This window comes from Doryrhamphus excisus, chromosome 2 (assembly GCF_030265055.1).
Source record: "Doryrhamphus excisus isolate RoL2022-K1 chromosome 2, RoL_Dexc_1.0, whole genome shotgun sequence".
In the NCBI taxonomy this organism is placed as follows: Eukaryota; Metazoa; Chordata; class Actinopteri; order Syngnathiformes; family Syngnathidae; genus Doryrhamphus; species Doryrhamphus excisus.
This window is the reverse complement of record NC_080467.1, coordinates 29,705,256-29,730,128: the sequence shown is the minus strand read 5'-3', so window position 1 is coordinate 29,730,128 and position 24,873 is coordinate 29,705,256. Positions and strand designations below refer to the sequence as shown.

Below are 24,873 nucleotides of genomic sequence, written 5' to 3'. Positions count from 1 at the left end.
TTCTTCCACTTGTTGGAATAACTCCATATTGCCATTTTTTTTTATTTAGTTTAGATAATTTAGTTTGAATCAAAAACAAAAGTGCCGATTGCTGGCCTCCATTTTTACAACTGAAGAACGTCTCGAGCTGCGTGTTACGTCACATCTGAGCATGCGCAGAAAGAACGCAACCGGGACAAATTAAATCAGGAAAAGATCAAATTAAATCTTGCTAATATTTTATAATTAAACTAGGGACATGTTTTATATAGATATATATTTTATTTTTTAAATAAAAAATAGATTTGTGAATAAAGTATCGAAGTGTTATTCTGTTCCACAGATGGCGGTAATGCACACCGGAAGCTGCTTGCCAACCGCCAATAAACCACAGAAGAAGAAAATCACACGAAGAAGAAGAACCGCACCCTGACAACTTTCTGTTTGAGCGGGTATAAAATACCTCAATCGAATTAGGGAAAGCAATATTGGCACTTTTAACAATAAAAAAGCAAATTGAGTAAAATACTAAAATTACAATAAATTACCAATTATTAAGAACTAGTATAAGAATTAAAACTTTTAGGCTAAACATGGAATTAGCAACATGCTAGCTAGCAGCTATGTCTGTGCATGCTAGCAGCCGCAGGTAGAACGTTTATGACAAAATTACCCAAATCCTCCCACCGAAAAATAGGAATATGGAACTAGACGACATTTATTAGATCAAAGAAATATATAAGGTTGTATATCTGTTTAAATTCAATCGATTTTTCAGGCAATATGACGTTGTTTTGTGTTTTGTTTTTTTCTGACAAGATTATCCACGTATTGTTTTTATTTGCGTTTCTGTTTTAGACAGTTTTTAGACTTAGTCTTATCTCAGCATCAGAAATAATAAAAATAATAACAATTTGCGTTCTTGAATACATCCGTGTATGTGTCCTTTTTACGCAGTATTTCCGGGCTGCTAAACGAGCTCGCTAGCTAGCTAGCTAGCACTTTTTTTTATTAAATATATATTTTATTACGAACTTAACTTAAAAAGGAGTATAAAACAGTATAAGCAGAATTACAGGAACATGTTTTGTGTTGTTACAGTCCGGGAATTATTTTATTTTTAAAAACGCCATGTTTAAAAATGGGGGCACCTGTGATGCCTTCAGGGCAGTCGTGACTTTCAACGCCTGGATCCGAACTGACGTTTCGTGGCCAAATCCGCTCTCTCACTTTTTCAACTCCTCCCTCGACACTCCCCCCTCCTCCCTTTTTCAGGTCTGTCCGTCTGCCTTGCTATCATTCATTGCTACGCACGAAAAAATATATAACTGTAATCCATTTTGCAGCAACCAGACATTGATTGTTTGCTTATTTTTGTTGCTTGCCGTCACTACAGTCGCTTTTCCCGGACTGGCTTGAAGGCGTGCCCGCTGTAAACAACCATGGCTGCTGACGACATTGCACCGAGTCTTCGTGGAAAAGAGTACCTTCACCCACGTTGATTTGTAATCTGATAAGGTAGGATATTGTTGTTTTTTTGTTACAGACATGCGTGTCTTTGTTTGTTGCTTTATTATTATGGAAGTGTCATGGATGTGTGTTACTAGGGGGGGGGTTATGGTGTTGTTTCTGCAGTCATAACTGATACCGGAAGGGACAATCCGTGTCAAATCTTGACTTTAGATCCATTCCAGCCATGCAGATCATGCAGAAGAACACTTAGATATTGCTTCCTGGTTGCATGCTCTTATGTCCGGATGCATTCATCCAGCCTTGTGTCCTTGTGTCCTTGGATCCTTGGGTCCTAACACCCAAGCCACCATGGCACATAGTGTTGCCACAACTTGCCTACACATACACACATTCCCAAAGGAAGTGTTGTGGTGCTCTTGGCTCATTGAACTATAAAACCAGTCACGACAAGTTCATGCTCCCCCCCCCCCCCCCCCCAGGCTGTGGACTCTGCACCAGTTTATCGAGTTTTTTTTTTTTTTTTTTCTTGACTGAATATCAACTGAGCTGATCAGACAACCACGCAAAAACACATACACCTTTTATTAATCAACTACACATTTATGGCCCGGAACGATGATGATGATGATGATGATGAACAATACTGCCAACTGTTGAATGGCGAACCTACGCCAAAAGATGAGCAATGCGCAAAATTGGCAACTGAATATTTCCAATGAGATGAAATAAAGAAAATGGTGGAAAATACGAGGCGTGCACCAAATAAGGGAGTTATGATGTCATAGCGATACATCAATAAAATAGCTCAGATAAACAATAATTAAAAAAAAAATGCTCCAATGAGGCGAGATTACCCGTATGGTGGATGGCGGACTTGGCTCAGTATAATTTTCATCCATCATGCCAAAATGTTGTGTTGCTGCTGGATGTTCATCGTATCCCAGTCATACTGTAAGTTTGTTTTCTTTTCCAAAAGAGGAAGGTTTAAGACAAAAATGGAGAAAGCGAGTACTGCTTACCGTATAATAATAATAGTACTATATAATAATATAATAATAGTAATGTTGCAGGTCTAACAGGTCTATTATTAGTGTCCGGAACTGTTTACATTTGAGCAACTATACTCCTTCCTACATGCCGCTAGTATTATTGTTCATAATTATTTTCTACATTGTTGGGTTTTTGAAAACCGTACAGTTTGCTTGCTAACAAAATTAGCAAGAATTATACAGCTAGCTTTCACGGTTTAGCCTCATACCCGGAAGTGACGTCATCGGGGCGACACCTCTCAGATAAAGCAGAGTAAACAATCTCTTCTGGAGGTAGATGGTGGACTTGGTTCGGTATAATTATCATACAAAATGCCAAAATGTTGTGTTGCTGCTGGATGTTCATCGTATCCCAGTCATACTGTAAGTTTGTTTTCTTTTCCAAAAGAAAGTCGTCGCTTCCATCAACTATAAATTTCATTTTTGCATTCAAAAATCGAACAATAAGTCTTCATACTTTGTTCCTTTTGCGTGAGGTGTGTACTTGATTGAATGAGACCGGGTACTGAGAGGATTACTAATACTTAACCTAATTACTTTGTTCCCTCCCTCCCAATATGATGATTATTTATGATTTTGTAGATCATTTGTCATGTGCTTTTTAATCAATCACCTGGTCGTTGATGTTGTCCCTCGCCAATCCTTGCCAGACAAGACAAGCTCCTCATGCTAACAGCAGCTAGCTTTGCACACTACGCTAGTTTTGTCCAGATTTAACTCTTACTGCCAAAGTACAATTTGATGCATTTAAGTACGTATGCAGAAATACAGAAAATCTACACTTGAATGCAAGTTAAGTTACGGGGTGTCTTTGAACGCAACCCTTCATGGCTCACAAGACGATTAAAGTTTGATTCGAATGATAAGAGTGTTAGCTAGTTAGCTAGTGTAAGCTAGCGTTAAAAGAAATGAGTGTTAGGTAAATACATTTGTATACATGTGTGCTATCTTTTAGCTTGATATAATCGGCATACTAGCATTTTTTGCTACTTTCATGGGTAAGTAAACGCTTACCAGTGTCATATGCAAGGTGTTAGCATGTTAGTAATGCTAGCATGCTAAAGTTAGCCTAGTAGTATATCAGGGTCGCTAGGCCTGGCTCCCTTAGCAACATACACGCCATGCTAACATGAGCATACTAGCATTTTTTGTTTTCTCTAATATATCCTGACTGCTATCATGCTAGGTGTTAGCATGCTAATATTAGTCAGTTAGCCTAGTAGTATTTTCAGCCATGTGTGTAGGTAGACACTGTTATTGTAGGCATCAGCATGCTAATGTTAACATGTTGCTATTGTGTTAGCATGTTAGCATTGCTAGCATGCTAAAGTTAGCCTGCCAGTATTTTCAGCCATGTTAACATGTTGCTATTGCCAGCATGCTAACATGAGCATACTAGCATTTTTTGTAATTTTGACTATATCCTGATGCGCTATCATGCTAGGTGTCAGCATGCTAATGTTCGTCAGTTAGCCTGGTAGTATTTTCAGCCATGTTTTCAGGTAGACACTATTATTGTAGGCATCAACATGCTAATGTTAACATGTTGCTATTGTGTTAGCATGTTGGCATTGCTAGCATGCTAAAGTTAGCCTAGTAGTATTTTCAGCCATGCTTGTAGGTAGACACTATTATTGTAGGCATCAGCATGCTAATGTAAACATGTTGCTATTGTGTTAGCATGTTAGTATTGCTAGCATGCTAAAGTTAGCCTAGTAGTATTTTCAGCCATGTTTGTAGGTAGACAATATTATTGTAGGCATCAGCATGCTAATGTTAACATGTTGCTATTGTGTTAGCATGTTAGTATTGCTAGCATGCTAAAGTTAGCCTAGTAGTATTTTCAGCCATGTTTGTAGGTAGACAATATTATTGTAGGCATCAGCATGCTAATGTAAACATGTTGCTATTGTGTTAGCATGTTACTATTGCTAGCATGCTAAAGTTAGCCTAGTAGTATTTTCAGCCATGTTTGTAGGTAGACACTATTATTGTAGGCATCAGCATGCTAATGTAAACATGTTGCTATTGTGTTAGCATGTTAGTATTGCTAGCATGCTAAAGTTAGCCTAGTAGTATTTTTGTTTGTAGGTAGACACTATTAATGTAGGCATCAGCATGCTAATGTAAACATGTTGCTATTGTGTTAGCATGTTACTATTGCTAGCATGCTAAAGTTAGCCTAGTAGTATTTTCAGCCATGTTTGTAGGTAGACACTATTATTGTAGGCATCAGCATGCTAATGTAAACATGTTGCTATTGTGTTAGCATGTTAGTATTGCTAGCATGCTAAAGTTAGCCTAGTAGTATTTTTGTTTGTAGGTAGACACTATTCATGTAGGCATCAGCAAGAAGCTAATGTTCACATGTTGCTATTGCCAGCATGCTAACATGAGCATACTAGCATTTTTTGTGATCTTGAATATATGCTGACGCGCTATCATGCTAGGTGTTACCATGCTAACGTTAGTCAGTTAGCCCGGTAGTATTTTCACCTGGATTCAGCTTTGACTTTGAGTCCCCACTGGGCGTGTCTCATCGAAGCCCACGGTCTGCAGTGGCATCACTTAACGTGGTACGACAGCGCCGGGGTTCGGGGGGGGGGGGGGGGGGGGGGGGTCGGGTTTCGCAGGATGCAGAAGGTCATCGGCGAGAGCGCTGCGTAAGGTCATTTTGGGGCGGTGACGTTGTTGTCCAAGAAGCAGTCGGGCGCCTTCCACTCCAGCGGGTGCGGTGACGGTGTCATGTGACCCCGGAGGGTCTCTTATAGTAAAGTTTGGAAGGCGGGGGGGGGGGGTGTTTGCTACGTCGGACTAGGCTTTGTTCTTGTGTTTGGAGGGTGGATGTTCAAATTCAATTTCCTTCTCCCTCGCCCCCCCCCCCCCCTGTTATACCTCCTTCTCCGCCTCCACTGCGGTGTTCTCCTTCTGGGTTGTCTTATCTGCATGCTCTCTCTCACACACACACACACACACACACATTGCCTCACACTCCCCCCCCCCCCCCCCCCCCCCCCCGCAGCTTCCTCGTCTGTGTCTGCCACCATCAGACAGCGACTGATGATATCTAGGCCCCTCCCCTCCTATTGTTTATACACATGATACACCACACCCCCCCCCATTTTTTCGACATTTTTAGACACCCCAATGATGTCACATCACGTCATTCCCCCCCTACACCCGCTTCCCGGGGTCCTCGTATCCACTTTGAAAAGCAGCATGTGCCTCGGCCATGACTGTGCTTTTGCCCGTGGGGGGAGAAGAAGGAAAAAAAAAAAAAAAAAAAAAAACCTGGCAAGGACATACTCTGCGGAGGGGGAGGAGCTGCTGTGGGACACCGCCGCATCCATTGGCCGCACGCTGGCTGCTTCCTGCCCGCACCGGCGCGCCCGATTGGCTGGTAGCTTTCCACATCATAGTCGGCTTTTTTTTTTTCCACCCCTTTTTTTCCTCGTCCTCTTCCACGTTTTTTTAGTCGCGTGGTCGCTGTTAATCATCGCTGTGGCCCGTTTTCAAGGACGCCGCCTCTTGCGGTGTGATTCACGGCGAGTTGGTCTGATCCAGGAAGTTGACGTGACGTCTCTGTCAATACTCCTCCCTCTCTCTCTCTCTCTCGTTCTCGTTCTCTCTCTCGCTCTATCACTTAATCAAGACATATCTTCCCCCCTTTACACCCTCCCTATTTGTTTCTCCTTCCTGCCTCGTGGTCCTCATCACCGCCGCCCTCCTCCGCCTCCTCCAGCGTCACCACGCAAGACACCGACGCCGCTTTTTGATCATCAAGAGACTACAAAATGTCTCAAGGATTGTGTGTTTTTTCTGCTTCCTCCATCAGGCGCCAGGCCCCGCGGCACAAGGGCACGCAGACGATGACGAGGGAGGAGTAAACAGCAGCGAGGGAGGAAGCGGAACTCCAAAGTGCCTACCGTGAGGAGTCATCTACCACTTTTTTTTTTATATAGAATTGAGGAGGACAACGACACCGGGAGCCTGCTAGCTACATTGTCAGAAGATAACCACCGAGTCCTCCAACTTCTCATTTCAAGGACGCCGACCCGCTCCATCATCTCGATACTCAGAAGTCATTCGTCTCCGGGCAGACCCGCCTCAGCAGACTTCCACCATGTTGACGTGAACGTAAGAGCGGCGAAGGGTCGCTAGGCCTCGGCTCCCTTAGCAACACACCCGCCATGCTTGCTCTCTTTGCTTTCATTGGTGGCTTTTTATGTGGACCCAGCCGACCTCTAACGTTGAACCCTGCTATCTCAGCGCGGTAGAACGTCAGCTGACGCTTTTCCCAGGAGGAGCCAAACAGGGAACACGGAAATCTTTTTTTTTTTTTTTTTTTTTTTAATCCGTACATCACCATTTGACGCCACTTTTCCATCCACTCTTGTTCCTCCGTGATGGCCGTCAGCATGAGCATGGGGCGGGACACCAAATGGTTGACCCTGGAGGTATGTCGGGAGTTCCAAAGAGGCACCTGCTCGCGGTCGGACGCCGACTGCAAGTTTGCCCACCCGTCCCGCAGCTGCCATGTGGATAACGGACGAGTCATCGCCTGCTTCGACTCGCTCAAGGTAACGACGACGCTCGCTTTTGGTCGACTCGCGGGCCCGTAGAATATTTGTACCGTCATCCGAGTGACGACGGCGCCGGTTGCGGCATGGTTACCCGAATGCTGCTCATTCGGAACCACTGTTTTGAATCATAACTTTATCGATCGCTTGGGCGTGTGCCCTCCAGAGAAACAAAACTAAGCATCATAATGCGGAATGCAAATCTCACCTGCTCGGTTAGCGTCTGAATAATTTATGCGTCTTTCCATCGCGCAAGGGCGGTCCGCCCTCAACACGTGGCGTTTCAAACATCATTCCCTCGCTCTTATTCATTTTTTCAAATATGAAATTCATGATTGTGCTCGACTATAGCGTATTATTGTTCCAAAAAATCAATCAAAAGAGAAATCACATGTCGTACACAAACAAAGAATAGGAATGTGGGTGTTATATTATGTCCGCAGGGCTCTAATCGTGTTGACCCTCGCTCTTATTAATTTTTTCAAATATGAAATTCATGATTGTGCTCGACTATAGCGTATTATTGTTCCAAAAAATCAATCAAAAGAGAAATCACATGTCGTACACAAACAAAGAATAGGAATGTGGGTGTTATATTATGTCCGCAGGGCTCTAATCGTGTTGACCCTCGCTCTTATTAATTTTTTCAAATATGAAATTCATGATTGTGCTCGACTATGGCGTATTATCGTTCCGAAAAATCAATCAAAAGAGAAGTCACATGTCGTACACAAACAAAGAATAGGAATGTGGGTGTTATATTATGTCCGCAGGGCTCTAATCGTGTTGAAAGCCGTATTTGGAAATTATTAGTCATAACATACGTAAATATGTTGATTTTTGGTCGCCGGGTGGCAATAATGACACAAAACATTCACATTCATTACCTTACATGACATTACCTTAACGCTGCATGATGGTGTGTTCTACACATCAGAGTGAAAAAAAGTGTTTTTGGGCTTCTTACTTTGTCCTTCTTCCCCACACCGTTTGAAATCCTTTCTTAAATGTTTAATAAATACATTAGAAGCTATCTAGTTAGCTCGCTAGCATGCGATGCTAAAGGCCGTCTCAGTAATCATGGAGCCTGCGCATTACAGTGGAGCAATGTGGTGTAAACAAACAATAACAGGAATATAAAATATAAAGGTGACTATAGGGGTGTTATTTCTTGTACACAGAGCTCTAATTGTAAAAAAGTGTATTTATACTGCATTGACTTTGGTTGACTTACCTTGTGTTTCTTAAACATTTTGTGGGGGTGACGCACAAAGTAAGAAGCCAAAGATGTACCACTTCCACACATGATGGGAGGTGAATTTTTTTTTAAACATTTAACATTTAAACATTTTTGTGGGGGTGGCGGACAAAGTAAGAAGCCAAAGATGTCCCACTTCCACACATGATGGGAGGTGAAGTTTTTTTTAACATTTAAACATCAAACATTTAAACATTTTGTGGGGGTGACGGACAAAGTAAGAAGCCAAAGATGTACCACTTCCACACATGATGGGAGGTGAAGTTTTTTTTAAAACATTTAACATTTAAACATCAAACATTTAAACATTTTGTGGGGGTGACGGACAAAGTAAGAAGCCAAAGATGTACCACTTCCACACATGATGGGAGGTGAATTTTTTTTTTTTAACATTTAAACATCAAACATTTAAACATTTTGTGGGGGTGACGCACAAAGTAAGAAGCCAAAGATGTACCACTTCCACACATGATGGGAGGTGAATTTTTTTTTTAAACATTTAACATTTAAACATCAAACATTTAAACATTTTGTGGGGGTGACGGACAAAGTAATAAGCCAAAGATGTACCACTTCCACACATGATGGGAGGTGAAGTTTTTTTTAACATTTAAACATCAAACATTTAAACATTTTGTGGAGGTGACGGACAAAGTAATAAGCCAAAGATGTACCACTTCCACACATGATGGGAGGTGAAGTTTTTTTTTTTAACATTTAACATTTAAACATCAAACATTTCAACATTTTGTGGAGGTGACGAACAAAGTAATAAGCCAAAGATGTACCACTTCCACACATGATGGGAGGTGACGTTTTTTTTTTTTTTTTGCACCCTCGTGTGGGACATGTCATTGCATGCAGTGTTACGGTAATGTACTGTAAGATAACGTCTTATCGATGTAACATTACTGACACGGGTATCATTATTATCACAGTAATGTTGATGTGTTAAAAATGTGTAAGAAATACTAATACACACACTGAAGTCAATTAACAAAGTTTTATTTAAAAAAAAAACATAAATAACACACTCAATTCGCCATAATAGAGCATAATGGGGCCCCTTTAAGTGCTTCTTCGTCCTGGCGCTGATCAGTTGTAGCGTTTTTGTATCCTTGTTGAAACATATCACTCCTGTCGGCATGAGTCCCTCGCAGTTAGCTTCTTTTGCTTCTTATATTGGCTAGCACAGGCGGTTAGCCAGCAGCTCACATAGCTAGCTAGTTTGGTAGCCTTGAGCACAAGAAGAGAGATAGATTGAAGAAGAAAATGGGCGGGGCAGACAGAAGAGAGACTATAGACTAAAAACACTCAACTTCCCACAATGCAGTTCTCGTGAAAAGGCCCGACTCGGCTTGTAACGGCGTTCACACGCTGTAGCCGCAGCGCCGTATTAGCTGCAGGATTCAATGATTTGCTGTCCCAATACTTTTGCCCATAGAGTGTATACACAATTCCGTTCCGTGGTACCATTTCCCACACGACCGCTTTCAGACGGTGTTCCATTTCCATCACCGGTGTGGTCGGGCGGGTGGGTCGAGCTTCGCCGACGGCGCTGCGGCGGTTCTTCTGAGTCACTTTCAAAAACTCGACCGCAAGCCAAACACCGGCACAGTGGCAAAGTGGTGCTCTGCTGGACTTTGAATGAAGCATTGTGCTAAAAAAAAAAAACGACAGTGGACTATTGTCGCCGTGACCGCACGTTGCTTTGCGAGACATTTCTCTTCCCGAGGCGTCTTTGTGTGCGAGCGTCGCCCGTGGCCGCGCTCTCCTTGTTTATTGAATTTATTATTGGGCCATTTTTCCGTGTTATGTCGTCCAGAGCAGCGGCGAGATGGAGATGGGGGGGGGGGGGGGGACTAGAGGGGGGCCTAGCAACAGGAACAGGAGCGCCCACCCATTGGATAGTTTGATCTTCCCCGAGTGTCATGGCTGTTTTTAGCACCGAGCAACAGTCTGCCTCGGCCTGCTGCTTTGCTCAAAGGCCAGGATGGTGCATTTAAGGCCGCTTGGAACTGTTGGAACCCCCCCCCCCGGTGACTGGCAGTTGAAGGTCGGCAGTATAAAAGCATCGGCCCCTCCCTCCTTTGTTGGTTTTATGGATTTATCTCCTAATGGACGCCGTTCCTCCTCCATCAAGCTCCTCCATCTGGTCACTCTGAAGCCACCACGTGGTTCTTGCCAAGTTCTTTTTACCTGACTAGGCTCCTTTCTTCGTCATCTCACATGACGGACAGCCAATGGGAGATGTTTGGTTGACGTTTGAGTTCCATGAGGCTCAGGATGTTCTGGAGAACTTCGAAATGACTGTCTTAAAAATGACAGCAATGGATGGCGACCAGAGGCCTTGCTGATGCAGCTCAACGATCCCACCTTGTTGTGCCGTCTGGAGATGATGACCATCACGACCTGGAGGCCATCCACTGTCTGGAACGGGTGTCCGTTTTTGTGAATCCGTCCCCAAATGTTCTCCGTTGGACTGAGATGAAGATGAAGACGCAGGATGGTCCAAAAAAGTGACATCATTCCTCTGGAAGACTAACGAGGACCTTCAGCCATGAGTGATGACCCCTGAAAACATCTCCACACAGCCGTTTGACACCCCTGCACGACTTGAAACTCCATTGTTCTATAGATGATGAACATGATGGATGGAGAACATCTCAGGTGGGATCTCCTTGTCATGCCAGTAACGTAGGAAGCCATCAGGAGCGTCCAGGGAGAAGAAGAACTTTCTTCCACCATTGTGTGTCTCAACAATACTCAACAATCCCACCTTGTTGCCATCCTGAGATGGTGACCATCACGACCTGGAGGTCATCCACTGTCTGGAACGGGTGTCCGTTTTTGTGAATCCATCCCCAAATGTTCTCCGTTGGACTGAGATGAAGATGAAGACGCAGGATGGTCCAAAAGAGTGACATCATTCCTCTGGAAGACTCTCCACACAGCCGTTTGACACCCCTGCACAACTTGAAGCTCCATTGTTCTATAGATGATGATGGTGGAGAACATAGGAAGCCATCAGGAGCGTCCAGGGCAGAAGAAGAACTTTCTTCCACCCTTCAATGTCCCATGTTTGGTGCTCTCCTGCTCATTCCAAAACTTGGAGGAGACCAGGCCTTTGGAGATGTTTCTTCTCCGGCAGATGGCATCTGATTGGGGCCCAGGATGGTCCCGTGTCTTGACGGACAGCCAATTCTGATCCTGACGTTTTAGTTCCATGAGCCTCAGGATGTTCTGGAGAAGTTAGAAATGACTGTCTCCACAATGCTCAACAATCCCACCTTGTTGCCGTCGGGAGATGACGACCATCACGACCTGGAGGCCATCCACTGTCTGGAACGGGTGTCCGTTTTTGTGAATCCATCCCCAAATGTTCTCCGTTGGACTGAGATGAAGATGAAGACGCAGGATGGTCCAAAACAGTGACATAATTCCTCTGGAAGACTCTCCACACAGCCGTTTGACACCCCTGCACGACTTGAAGCTCCATTGTTCTATAGATGATGATGGTGGAGAACATAGGAAGCCATCAGGAGCGTCCAGGGAGAAGAAGAACTTTCTTCCACCTTTCAATGTCCCATGTTTGGTGCTCTCCTGCTCATTCCAAACCTTGGAGGAGACCAGGCCTTTGGAGATGTTTCTTCTCCGGCAGATGGCGTCTGATTGGGGCCCGGGATGGTCCCGTGTCTTGACGGACAGCCAATGGGATCCATGAGCCTTCAGGATGTTCTAGAGAAGCTCAGAAGCACTTCAATGCTCCTTTGCTTTGCTTCCTTTTCAATGTTGAAGCTCTGCTCTGAAGATCCATCAAATGTCCTGAACATTCTTGACGTTTTTCACCTGGTCCTAATATTTTGAGGAACGTTTTAGCCTCCCTAGTCATTCCCGTGATACGTGAACTTCCTGAAAATGCCAACATCTGAGCTCACGGGACTTTTTGCTTATGACAAACGTTTGCTATCTTCAACACGTTAGCTGCGGGTTAGCTGAGTTAGCTTCCACGTTGGATCCTCTGCAGCTTTTCCAAGACGGAACACAGCAGCATCCATCACCGTCACGAGGCGGCATGTTCCGGGTGTGGCCGATGACAAAGCCACGCAGATGTCATTTTTAACAACCACTCTGCAGTGGCGGGGGGGGGAGGTTTAATGGCGGCTGCAGTTCCTCCCCCGCTGACCTGCAGTGCTCCTGATGAGCGAGTTGAGAAGTTGAGAAGGAAAATGAAGGATTGGAAATCCGTGGATTGACTTTGGGATGTACGCAGTGGTCTCAGTTGGGTCATGGTGATGATCAGCTGATCATATTGAATGATTGGCGGCTTAATGATCCATTGCACTAGTGGCTCACATCATTATTGCACTCTTATATTACATGTGCTATAAACACACACGCACAAATCCTAATGTGGGACAATATATATAAAAAAAAATATTAAATCATAATGTATTTATTTTTAAATTATTATTAATTAATCATTGTATTATTCATTATTTATTTGTTTAATTATTTTATATTTTTTATTTATTACTATATTATTTTATTATTTTTTTTATAATTTCTTAAAATATATATATCATTATTTATATTCTATTATAAGTAATCATTGTATTATTTATTATTCATTATTTATTTGTTTAATTATTTTATATTTTTTATTTATTACTATATTATTTTATTATTTTTTTTATAATTTCTTAAACTATATATATCATTATTTGTATTCTATTATAAGTAATCATTGTATTATTTATTATTCATTATTTATTTGTTTAATTATTTTATATTTTTTATTTATTACTATATTTCATTACTATATTATTTTATTATTTTTTATAATTTCTTAAACTATATATATATCATTATTTATATTCTATTATAAGTAATCATTGTATTATTTATTATTCATTATTTATTTGTTTAATTATTTTATATATTTTTTTATTTATTACTATATTTCATTACTATATTATTTTTTTATAATTTCTTAAACTATATATCATTATTTATATTCTATTATAAGTAATCATTGTATTATTTATTATTCATTATTTATTTGTTTAATTATTTTATATTTTTTATTTATTACTATATTTCATTACTATATTATTTTTTTATAATTTCTTAAACTATATATATCATTATTTATATTCTATTATAAGTAATCATTGTATTATTTATTATTCATTATTTATTTGTTTAATTATTTTATATTTTTTTATTTATTACTATATTTCATTACTATATTATTTTTTTATAATTTTTTAAACTATATATATCATTATTTATATTCTATTATAAGTAATCATTGTATTATTTATTATTCATTATTTATTTGTTTAATTATTTTATATATTTTTTTATTTATTACTATGTTTCATTACAATATTATTTTATTATTTATTATTTTTAGAATTTCTTAAAATATATATATGTCCTTTAGATATCATTATATATATTCATTCATTCATTCATTTTCTACCGCTTATCATCACGAGGGTCACATGGGGTGCTGGAGCCTATCCCAGCTGTCTTCGGGACAAGAGGCGGGGTCCACCCTGGACTAGTGGCCAGCTAGCCAATCACAGGGCACATATAGACAAACAACCATTCACACTCACATTCATACCTATGGACAATTTCGCAGAGTCGCTAATGAGCCTAGCATGTTTTTGGAATGTGGGAGGGAACTGGAGTACCCGGAGAAAACCCACACAAACTTCACACAGAGATGGCCGAGGGTGGAATTGAACCCTGGTCTTCTAGCTGTGAGGTCTGCGTGCTAACCACTCGACCACCGTGCATTATTTATTTGTTTAATTATTTTATACTGTTAATTTATTATTATATTTCATTACTATATTATTTTTTATAAATTCTTAAACTATTTATATATTTGTTGTTATTATTTTATATATTTTTTGTTTTATTATTTTTTATTATTTATTTTTTATATTATTATTTATTTTTACAATAATTTGACATGTAATTTTAAATTATTGCACACAAAGAATTGTACATTTAGCATCAGTTTAAAAGCCATTTTTTATATAATAAGTATTTTATTGCTAGCACAGTATAACTTTAGCCATATGAAAAAGGTTTGCCAGTACCTTGGTGGCGGCACACCGGCTGCTCTGAGCGTGTGCCCGAATACAGTGCACCTTGCTGGGCCACAGCAGGTGGCTCCTTCCCCTCTAAGCTCTGGTTCTCCTGGTGGTCGTGACGTGTGACAGTGATGTCATGATATTTGATCAGCATCATCCCGTCTTCTGTTCTTCAGGGCCGCTGCACACGAGAGAACTGCAAATACCTGCACCCGCCCCCGCACCTAAAAACCCAGCTGGAGATCAACGGCAGGAACAACCTGATCCAGCAGAAGGCGGCGGCAGCCATGTTGGCTCAACAGATGCAGTTCATGCTGCCCGGCACGCAGCTGCAGCCCATCGTGAGTAGCCGGTGATGCTCATCACGTTTTTTTTTTTAACATTTTACCGTTCGATCACCTCAAGATGGCAGCTTTATCCACCTCTGCATGCGCTTTAAAATGTTGTTTACATCGAACCCATCAGTGGTTTTATTATTTTATTTACTGGCAGAGCAGCTCCTGCCATAAATAACAACCTCTTTCCACGGCACGTTCCAAAAATGTCATTTAGACTTTATTATCTCACAAAAAAAGTTGTAATTTTATGAGAATTATGTTGTAATATTGTGATAATTTTAGTAGCGTGAAGCTGAAATTTATGAGATTTTTTTAAAGTCATAAGAGAAACAAACAACACAAAATAAAGTTGCAATTTTTGTTCAATTAAGTGAGGAAAAAGTTATAATATTATGACAGATTAAATTAAAAATAAAATTAATAAAATGAAATATTTAAAAAAAATAAAAATAAAAAAATAAAATATAAAATTAAAGAATGTTGAAATAGTTGGGAAAAAAACATCAAGTAAAATTAAAAATAAAATTAATAAAATAAAATATTTAAAAAATTTAATATAAAATTAAAGAACGTTGCAATAGTTGGGGAAAAAACATCAAGTAAAATTAAAAATGAAAATAAAATTAATATATTAAAATATTTTTAAAAATTACAATTAAAAAAATATACAACTAAAGAACATTGAAATAGTTGGGAAAAAACATCAAGTTAAATTTAAAATTAAAATAAAATTAATAGAATAAAATATAAAAAAAAATTAAAAAATAAAATATACAATTAAAGAATGTTGAAATAATTGGGAAAAAACATCAAGTAAAATTAAAACTAATAAAATATTAAAAAAATAAAATATAAAATTAAAGAACGTTGAAATAATTGGGAAAAAACATCAAGTAAAATTAAAAATAAAAATAAAATTAATATATTAAAATATTTTAAAAAATTACAATTAAAAAAAATAAAATATAAAATTAAAGAATGTTGAAATAGTTGTGAAAAAACATCAAGTCGTTTATCTGATTTTCCGCCATTTTCCGAAACCCTCAGACAACATTCCCACTGACACCCTCCCTGGCAACGAGTCCCAGCATGGCGTTCAGTCCATACCTAAGCCACGTGGGCCCAGGCATGGGTTTGATGCCGGAGCTGCTGCCCAGCGCGCCCCTGCTGGTCCCTGGAAGCCCCACCGGCCTCGCCTCGGTGGGGAACGGCACCACCGCGCAGAAACACACGCGCACCGACAAGCTGGAGGTATGCGAGAGGGTTTGTTTGCCTTTCTTTGTTGTTTTTTTTTTTTTTTCCCCGTGCGGTGAAAGGTAAACGTTGCTCACCGCTCCCCACCGGCTTGCCAGGTTTGTCGAGAATTCCAGCGTGGGAACTGCACGCGCGGAGAGAGCGACTGTCGCTACGCTCATCCCCTGGAGGCCGGAATGGTGGACTGCAACGAGAACTCGGTCATTGTTTGCATGGATTACATCAAGGGGCGCTGCAGCAGAGATAAGTGCAAGTACTTCCACCCCCCCACTCACCTGCAGGCCAGGATCAAGGCTGGGCAGCACCAGGCTGGACAGAACACCACATCCGCCTCCTTGGTGAGCACAATGGAACGCAACACTGTCACTCATTCAGGGAAACAATTTTAATATTTTTATGTATGTTAAAATTGACACAATATAGGCAGTTTTATCGATATGTGATACAGATGCTCTTAGAAAAAATGTCTCCTGGTTGATGTACGATAAAAGGCACACAAAAAACACCAATAATCCATGCAGACATTTTTTATTTGACCTCTGAGCTGGTGACGTCACATGAACTCATCTCGTACACTGCAGTGCCCTCTTGTGGCGACAGACAGAAACAGCACTTTGTCAACATATCATCCAAATGTGGGGAAGTGGCAGGAATGTCACTGTTGGATCTCAAGGAGGTTCTAAGTGAAGTGTTGTGGTTAACCTTGCCATCTTGTCTCCATCCGTGTGGTTCAGGGTCTGCCAACAGGAGGCGTGCAGTCGCTACCAAAGAGGCCCATGATGGAGAAGAGCAATGGCGCCAACGCCGCCGCCGCCACCGTCTTCAACCCCAACATGTTTCACTACCAGCAGGCCCTAGCTAGCATGCAGCTCCAGCAGCCGACCTTCATCCCCACTGGTGAGTGTCTTGTCTCCTACTGTGGAACCTCTAATGGTCTGTCTCAGTTTTTTGTTATTGCAACAACCCGATAGGACGTAATGGACGTCCAACATCCGCCTTTATTTCAAATTAAGCATTTGACGACATAAAAAAATCAAAATACAAGGCTGAAGAAGCACTGTAATTGTGGATGTAGTACACTACATCCACCACTAGGTGTCATTGTTTGGCGAGGCAAGTCACAATAATCCTTTCAAACCATGTGTGAAAAGAAGCTAACTACTGTAAAATATAACGACGGTACGTCAACTCTGCAAAAGGGAATTATGATTCCATATCGATAAAAATACGATAACATGAAAAATAGCTCAGATAACCCGATAATTTTACAAAACGCTTCAAATTAAAACAGCCTGTCCTAACTTCCTCTGAGCTCACTTGTGAAGCTCTCAGACATTTTGCATGCTCGTTGCACCAAATTCTCTGTGATGAGTGAGCACGTTAAATAGATTAAAAAGGTTAAAGTTCTTTTTTTTTAATGCACAAGATTAGACGCATGCAAAATCCAGAAAATGATATGTAAATGTTAAAACTTAGGGGGGAAAAAGTGGGCTAATAAATTGACAATAATTTCAGAAAACAACAGATGGAATGATACAGCACTCTACAAGAAGCAATGAAGTCTGGAAAATTAAATAATAATTTTTTTTTTAAAAATCCAAAACTTTGTTACAACTATAATGATGAAAATTGTAATATTAATGATGATTATAATAATAGTGATAATAATAACAATAATAATGGTAATAATGATAAAGATTATAACAATAATGATAATGATAATAACAATAATAATATTGCAAAAAGGGGTAGGCATTTATAAGCTTTTGGGCTTGTGATCAGATAGTTGAATACAAATGTAAATAATGGAAAGTTATATTTTGATTGATGTAAGAAATGCACTGTAATGTTTCATATATTAGCCCAAATAAAATGTAAAAAAAAATAAAAATGAAAAAAGCAAAAGGTTTCCCAGAGACCTCCGTGGCATCACACAGCGTGTACCCGAATACAGTGCACCTTGCTGGGCCACAGCAGGTGCCTCTTCCCCCTCTATACTCTGGTTCTCCTGGTAGTAATTCATGTGCGAGTAGTACCGTCGTGATATTTCATTAGTACACACCAACAGGTACACTTAGTCAAATCCTAATTTCTTCCACTCCTTCTTACCTCCAGGTGTGCACAAACTACACTTAAATCTAAATTAATTAGTAGATATTAAAAAGGTATCTGTTAGAAAAGATTATTGTGTCAGGGCCTTGCCTCGTCAAACAATGACACCTAGTGGTGCATGTAGAGTACTACATCCACAATTACCCTGCTTATTCGTATTGTATTTTGATTTTTTATGCCGGCAAATGCTTAATTTGGGCCACAATTAAGTAAAATTAACTTTAAAAAAAATTCTAATTGGGTGTTACTTAGTGAAAAATGCCGATAGAGTAAGGGTGCGATGTTGGAACCGCCATGCAGCACCACGGAGCGGTGTACCGCTAAAGTGTGACACAGGCGTTACCCCCACTTAGCTTGTTAGCTTGTGTGCAGGTTTGTGTTGTTTACTACGAGTAACACGGTCCGAGACCCGAGTTGCATCGCACAAGCGGTTGTGTTTGTCGATTGATCATCGGCCGTCTCCATGCTCATGTCCATTTGGAATACAATGGTCAGATACTGCAGTCTGATCGCATTGTATGTACGTATGTACTACATGTACTGTATGTACTACGTGTCTGGTTACACGCGGTGTTACTTTTAGCTTTTAGCTTCAGCGTCCAATGAAAACACGCCTTTTGTTTGTCTTTCCTTTGCTTTTTGCATGCCGTGCCGTGACGCTCGTACAAAACCCATCCGGCCGATATGGCTTGACCTGTGCCGTTGCCATGGTAACCATAACAACATTCCTGTCCCTCCTCCTCCTCCTCCTCCTTTTCCCCCGTCCCCCTTTCCCTGCATCCTCGTCCTCTTGTCTTTTGTCTGACCCGCCTGAATAAAAGTCCCCATGATGCACGGTGCCGCCACCGCCACCGTTGCGCCGGCCTCCACCGCAGTCACCAATGTTCCTTTTGCCGAATCCGCCGCCTCCGATCAGGTTTGCACTTTTTCCAATTGAGCTCTGTAGACTTCTCCATTGTCATGTTAAGCGTGTGTGTGGCGTCTTGGTGCGATGTGTGTCGTATAGCAGGTTAGCATATGTTAGCATGATTCAATTTGAGGTTGCATTTGAGGACTGTACAAATGTTTACGTTAGCACTCGGTAAGGTCATCAAATCTTACAAAGCATCAGCATTGAGGTGAAACCTACAGTATAGTAGCCGAACTGTGCAGAAAATGGCAGAAAGTTAGATGGTGCGTTCAAGTGCCAAACAACATACACATGCAAAAACTTTGGAATTTTTAATAAAATAATGGTCCATAAATGTATATTCATTTACTTCAAATTTGGCGTAGCAATTTTCAAAAACAAGCCCCGTGCCCAAAAATGGCCACCGTCGCCACACTTTGGACACCCCTGGTATGCACCGCATTATAGCACAGCATGACTATGATGACTATGATGATGATGATCTCCTCCTCTGTCGTCCAGTAGAACCTTCTGAGCTTCTGACCCCCGACCCGGTGGAGCTGCAGTGCGTTCCCATGGAAACCCACCTCTGCCCCGCCCCCAAACTGCTGATGGCGGCTCCGGTGGCGCTAAACCCAGTAAGCCTTTCCCGACACGCCAGTTAAGGTCCCACACGGAAAGGCCAGCGTGTCCGAACGTGAGCACGCTATGCTTTTCGGAGTTGGGGGGGGTTGGGGGGGGGGGGCTGCGTTGGAGAGCCACCATGTTTTTACAGCCATACATACCGACACCTTAAAAAGTGCAGACGTGTCAGTCGTGCACGCCAAGGGAAATGAAGAAACACAAAGAGAAAGACTAAACGCCCTTTATGGGTTGGCGGCCCGACCTTTGACCTTTGACCTTTGACTGTTCCAAAGTCAGAAGCAAATTCTGGAGGGGGGGCGGGGGGGACCAGTTGAATGGCAAACAGACGTGCTTCACTATCATGACATGTTTACAAACGTGACCTTTCACCTTTCACTTGCTCTGTCTTACGTTGTTTGTGCCTTTCTTTCTTTCACGCGCTGCAGAGGAGACACGGATTCTTTCCGTACCGAAATTCCAATAAGCATCAATCGTTCCGATCATCGGGTCACAGATAAGTCCAGGAATGGTGTCGTGTCACCGCAACGATAAGAGCAAAACGACCATATTTGAGTTTTACTACAAAAAAAAAAAAACATTTCAGTTCCTAATTTTTTTTTTTTTACCTTTTCCACTTCCACTCGTCTGGAAGTCCGGAAGCGATGAATCACGATCAACTATAAATGAGGGACGACTTCCCGGGATCGTGGTTAACGAAGACGAAGTCACCAAAGTTTTTATGACACCATTATTTTGTTTACACAGTTAAACAGGATGTGGCGAAAAACGCTTTTATTTTGAAGGCCGAAAGCGTGTGTGTGTGTTGAGAATGTCGAGCTGGGTGCAAGAATAACAACGGTGCCTCTCGTGCTTGTTTTTAAGCCAACCTTCGTGTTTGGGATGAGAGTCCGTCACGGTCCAGCGGTCCGCCGAGGAAACACGTCGTCACGATGACGGCGTTTAATTCCCAAATTGTCCTTAGATTCTGCACCATACAGTGGATCCCGTTTTTATTGGCCAACTCCACGAAAATCCGAGGGCCCAACCATTTTTAACCTTGCAAATTTGATGACTTTGGACTCGACTTTAGATGACTTGAATTTGTCTTGGAGATAAATGATCCATCTACCCACCCACCATCAAAGACTTGCAAATCCACTCGGACTTGATTAGGATTTTAATATCAATGACTGAGGATTCGACTCTGACTGTCACATTAGTGACTCCGGACTTGACCCAGACTCTCACATCAATGACTCGAGACTCGAATTTGACTTTCACATGAGTGACTTGGGACTAAACTCAGACTTTGACATCAATGACTCGACTCAGACTTTGACATCAATGACTCGGGACTTGACTCGGACTTTGACATCGATGACTCGGGACTCGACTCGGACTATGACATCAATGTCTCTGGACTCGGACTTTGACATCAATGACTCGGGACTCGACTCAGACTTTGACATCAATGACTCTGGACTCGACGCGGACTATGACATCAATGACTCGGGACTTGACTCGGATTTTACCATCAGTGACTCATGAGCTGACACGGACTTTGACATCAATGACTCGGGACTCGACTCGGACTTTGACATCAATGACTCGGGACTTGATTCGGACTTTGACATCAATGACTCGGGACTCGACTCGGACTTTGACATCAATGTCTCGGGACTCGACTCGGACTTTGACATCAATGACTCTGGACTCGACTCGGACTATGACATCAATGTCTCTGCACTTGACTTGGATTTTACCATCAGCGACTAATGAGCCAACACAGACTATGACATCAATGACTCGGGACTTGACTCGGACTACGACATCAATGACTGTCACATCAATAACTTGGGACTCGACTCTGACTTTGACATCAATGACTCTGGACTCGACTCGGACTTTGACATCAATGACTGTCACATCAATGAATCGGGACCTGACTCGGACTCAATGACTCAGATGAGGTGGCTCCGGCATCTGGTCAAGATCCTTCCCGGATGGAGGGCGCATTGGACCAATAGGAGGCCTCGGGACTTGCAAAACAGGAACTGGCTCCCACCTCTGATCAGGACCCTGGTCAGCTGACCTTGGGCCAGGCGCCTCCTGACATGTCCACCGCCTCCAGTTAAGTTAGGCTAACATGTATATTTTACGGGACACGGGAGGAAGCAGAAGTCACCACACATGCGAAACCCCCGCATTGATGCCCAAACGGCCAACATGGCCGCCATGCTACCCACTCATTTATTTCCATTTTGAAGGCTTTGCCTTGAAAATGTCGCCTTTTTACGGCTCTTCTAGAGCGCTAGCGAATGTCACAGACGTCGCGTGTGTGTGTTTCAAAGTCGCCGGACTCTAAACGCAGAAATCGGCGGCTGCCGACTTTTACCCAAATTCGAACGTGCCTCCGGATGATGGACGTTTCATTTGGTGCATTGCGCTAGTCGTCGGAAAACTTCTTATTGTTAGTATTACGGGTGCACGATATGCGGGATTTATCACATTTATCACTGTTTAAATCCAATAACATTCAAAAAACGTGACGTTCAGGGCCCGTGGTAACTTCCGCTGACCTCTTGTAAACAAACTTTTATTCTAAGAGGAAGAAAAAAAAAATCAACAAAAAGTTTCCCACAGACCTCCATGGCGGGACACCGACTGCTCGGAGCATGTGCCCGAATACAGTGCACCTTTCTGGGCCACAGCGTCTCTCTTCTCCCCCTCTGTACTCTGGTTCTCCTGGTCGTTCCAGTCCTAAATTTTAAATGTAAACTTTAAAAAGTAGATATACGAGAATCAGTAAAATACCGTGTATCTCTAGTTTGTACACAACAATGAAGTACTGAAGATGTACCAGTTGTGTGAATGTACTACCCAATGCTACCAGTCGAAAGATGACATGTAGTCACTCTTAGCTATGTTTATATTAGCCGCCATGCTGCTACTATTATCGCATAGATTAGCATTAGCCGTCTAATGTGATTCATGTAGAAGTAGCCGTGGTATAGCAGGTGTATTAGCAGGTATAGCCCTGCCTTTAAGAGTACTAATATATACGTAATATACGCCAAAGTGCCCCAACAAAAACATAAACCATCAACTTAAAGGAAGCCGACTAAGCTAAGTCTCGGATGCGTTGAATGTGCAGGAAAATCTACTTTGTACAATTTTTTTTTTTATTATCAGACATAATAAGCTTTGTCCATACGGCCAAGAAAAAACAAAATAATTCCGAGTTTAGTCTCGGTCTCCTCTGCCCTTTGTTTTGCCGCTCATGTCTGCCGGATACAAAAGGACTCCATACTTGATCAGGAAACTGTGCCTCCTGGCGGCTTTTCAAGGGGGGGGGGGCAACCTCTTCTCTCTTTTTTTTAACTTTCATTTTAGTGTTTTTTCTCAAATTTGTGTGTATGAGATGTTCTTCAATACGGTGGAACCTTAGCTAGCGTCATTCGGAGAACCAAAATGGCTACATTTAGCTCATTTTTAACCTAATTTCAAGTGATGTGACACCAAAAGTAAATATGAAATATAAATGAAACTAAGTGTGATTTCGGAATACGTTCCAGGAACCAAAGAAATGCGGCCATAAACTCACAGCCAAGCCAGGAAAGCGACATTCCCAACAATAACACAACAGTATTGTGTTGGGATATAGAACAGGACTTACTTTCCCATCCAAGATGGCGGTTCATCTCGCTGCCACATCGTGTCTTCGGGAACGATCACGTCCTCAATGGAGAGGAAGTCCCATTAAATGTCCGTGTATCCCTTCCGGTCCCCATTTGTATGCTTTTACGATGGATTTAGGCATGGAAAACTACAATGGTAGGGAAAACTGCAGGCTTTTCTGTGTGTTTTAAAGATATAAAAACAGCTAAAAATAGACAGCAAAGAGTTCACGTCAAAGCCTCACAAATGCTCCATTTACATAATATGACCTAAGTATTACCCAAGATTTATTGTTATTATTATTATTGTCGCCAGTACCTCGCCGCTAACAGCTAGCTTAGGGGTCTGTTTGGTCGCTATTTTGTCGCTAATTCAGATGCATCACGAGTCTTTCAAGGTTCCGTGTCGGAGTCCGGTGCTCGGTGAGGAACAACGGAAAAAAAACGGAAACTGATCCGAAAAGGTTGCCGACCCCTGGGCTACCTACTAGCCGGCTAGCTACTAGCCGGCTAGCGACTTGCTTAACCACACGCTCACAACGCCTCAGGAAACTAGCAAAAGGTAACGCTACATATCGGAGCTGCCGTCTTTTTGTTTTCACGCTAGCTGTAGCGCTACTTTGTGTGTTGCTACGTGACATCAATACGCCCGCTAAAGACCAAAATAAGGCAAAATACTGTCGGCATGACATCATCACGAATGGACGTGTTAGCACATGTTCATAGCTTAGAGTTCTTCAATATGCGGAACAGGTTATCAGATAGGAATTAGCCTCCTCTTTTACCTGTTGTGGTATCTTTATAATGCACAGAAAAGTGAAATATTCAATAAGGCTTTAAGACCGCCATTGGACTCACGTAGCGTGTCAACAACGCCACACGCCAAAATTGTGACCGCCAAGCGAGGTTCCGCCGTATGCGTGGGTTTGTTTAGCCAAAAAAAAAAAAAAGGGCCTTATCGTCATCGCTAACCGTCGCTAGCTAGCTAGCAGACGTAGAACGATAACAACGACATGTATTCATCTTTTATTTGACACAGCATGAAGGTACTCACATCAACTATACATTTGTACACAACAATGGGGGAGGGGGGGTCATTGTTTGTGGTAACAGTTGCTATGGCAACAAAGAGACAACATGGCTACCTTTCTACGGTCCTTCTGGAGAACTGGATAACTTATTGGGAAAAAAGGGAATGTTGATGTCTTTTCTGTGAGGAATTGTTGAATAATGGGGGTTTATTTTGTTGTTTTGGTGTGTGTGTGTGTGTGTGCGTGGGGGGGGGGGGGGTTGGGGTAGTTTTTTTTTTTTTTTTGGATTAAACCCGTTAAGGCTTGTAAAGCAAACACCTATCAGGGAGGTCAAAGGGGGGGTTTTGGACCCGATGCAAGCAAAGCATCTTCTTGACTTCTCGGGGGTCCAGAAGTCTCTCTGCGCCCAGCTGGGCTGGATGATGTCGATCCTCGCTCGGGGTGGGGGTGGGACGGGGGGGGTGTCTAATACGAATGTGTGACCTTCACCTTGTTT

At 41.8% G+C, this 24,873-nt stretch overlaps 1 protein-coding gene across 6 annotated transcripts; it reads left to right on the top strand.

The window, feature by feature from the left end:
* The first annotated feature begins 412 nt into the window (after nucleotides 1-412).
* Nucleotides 413-24,617, top strand: mbnl3 (muscleblind-like splicing regulator 3). Of its 6 annotated transcripts, none has more exons than XM_058048946.1 (8): nucleotides 413-431; nucleotides 1,376-1,497; nucleotides 6,337-7,081; nucleotides 14,629-14,793; nucleotides 15,838-16,041; nucleotides 16,143-16,382; nucleotides 16,779-16,941; nucleotides 19,568-24,617. In XM_058048946.1, the coding sequence occupies exons 3-8, from the start codon at nucleotides 6,908-6,910 to the stop codon at nucleotides 19,708-19,710; spliced, it is 1,089 nt and encodes a 362-aa protein (XP_057904929.1). In that variant the 5' UTR covers nucleotides 413-431; nucleotides 1,376-1,497; nucleotides 6,337-6,907; the 3' UTR covers nucleotides 19,711-24,617. The 6 variants fall into 6 exon arrangements, with proteins under 6 accessions (XP_057904929.1, XP_057904920.1, XP_057904948.1 ...); XM_058048937.1 differs by lacking the exon at nucleotides 413-431 and adding an exon at nucleotides 447-1,254; XM_058048965.1 differs by lacking the exon at nucleotides 413-431 and adding an exon at nucleotides 18,978-19,072 and having other exon boundaries at nucleotides 1,262-1,497; nucleotides 19,571-19,742.
* The last annotated feature ends 256 nt before the right edge of the window (nucleotides 24,618-24,873 follow it).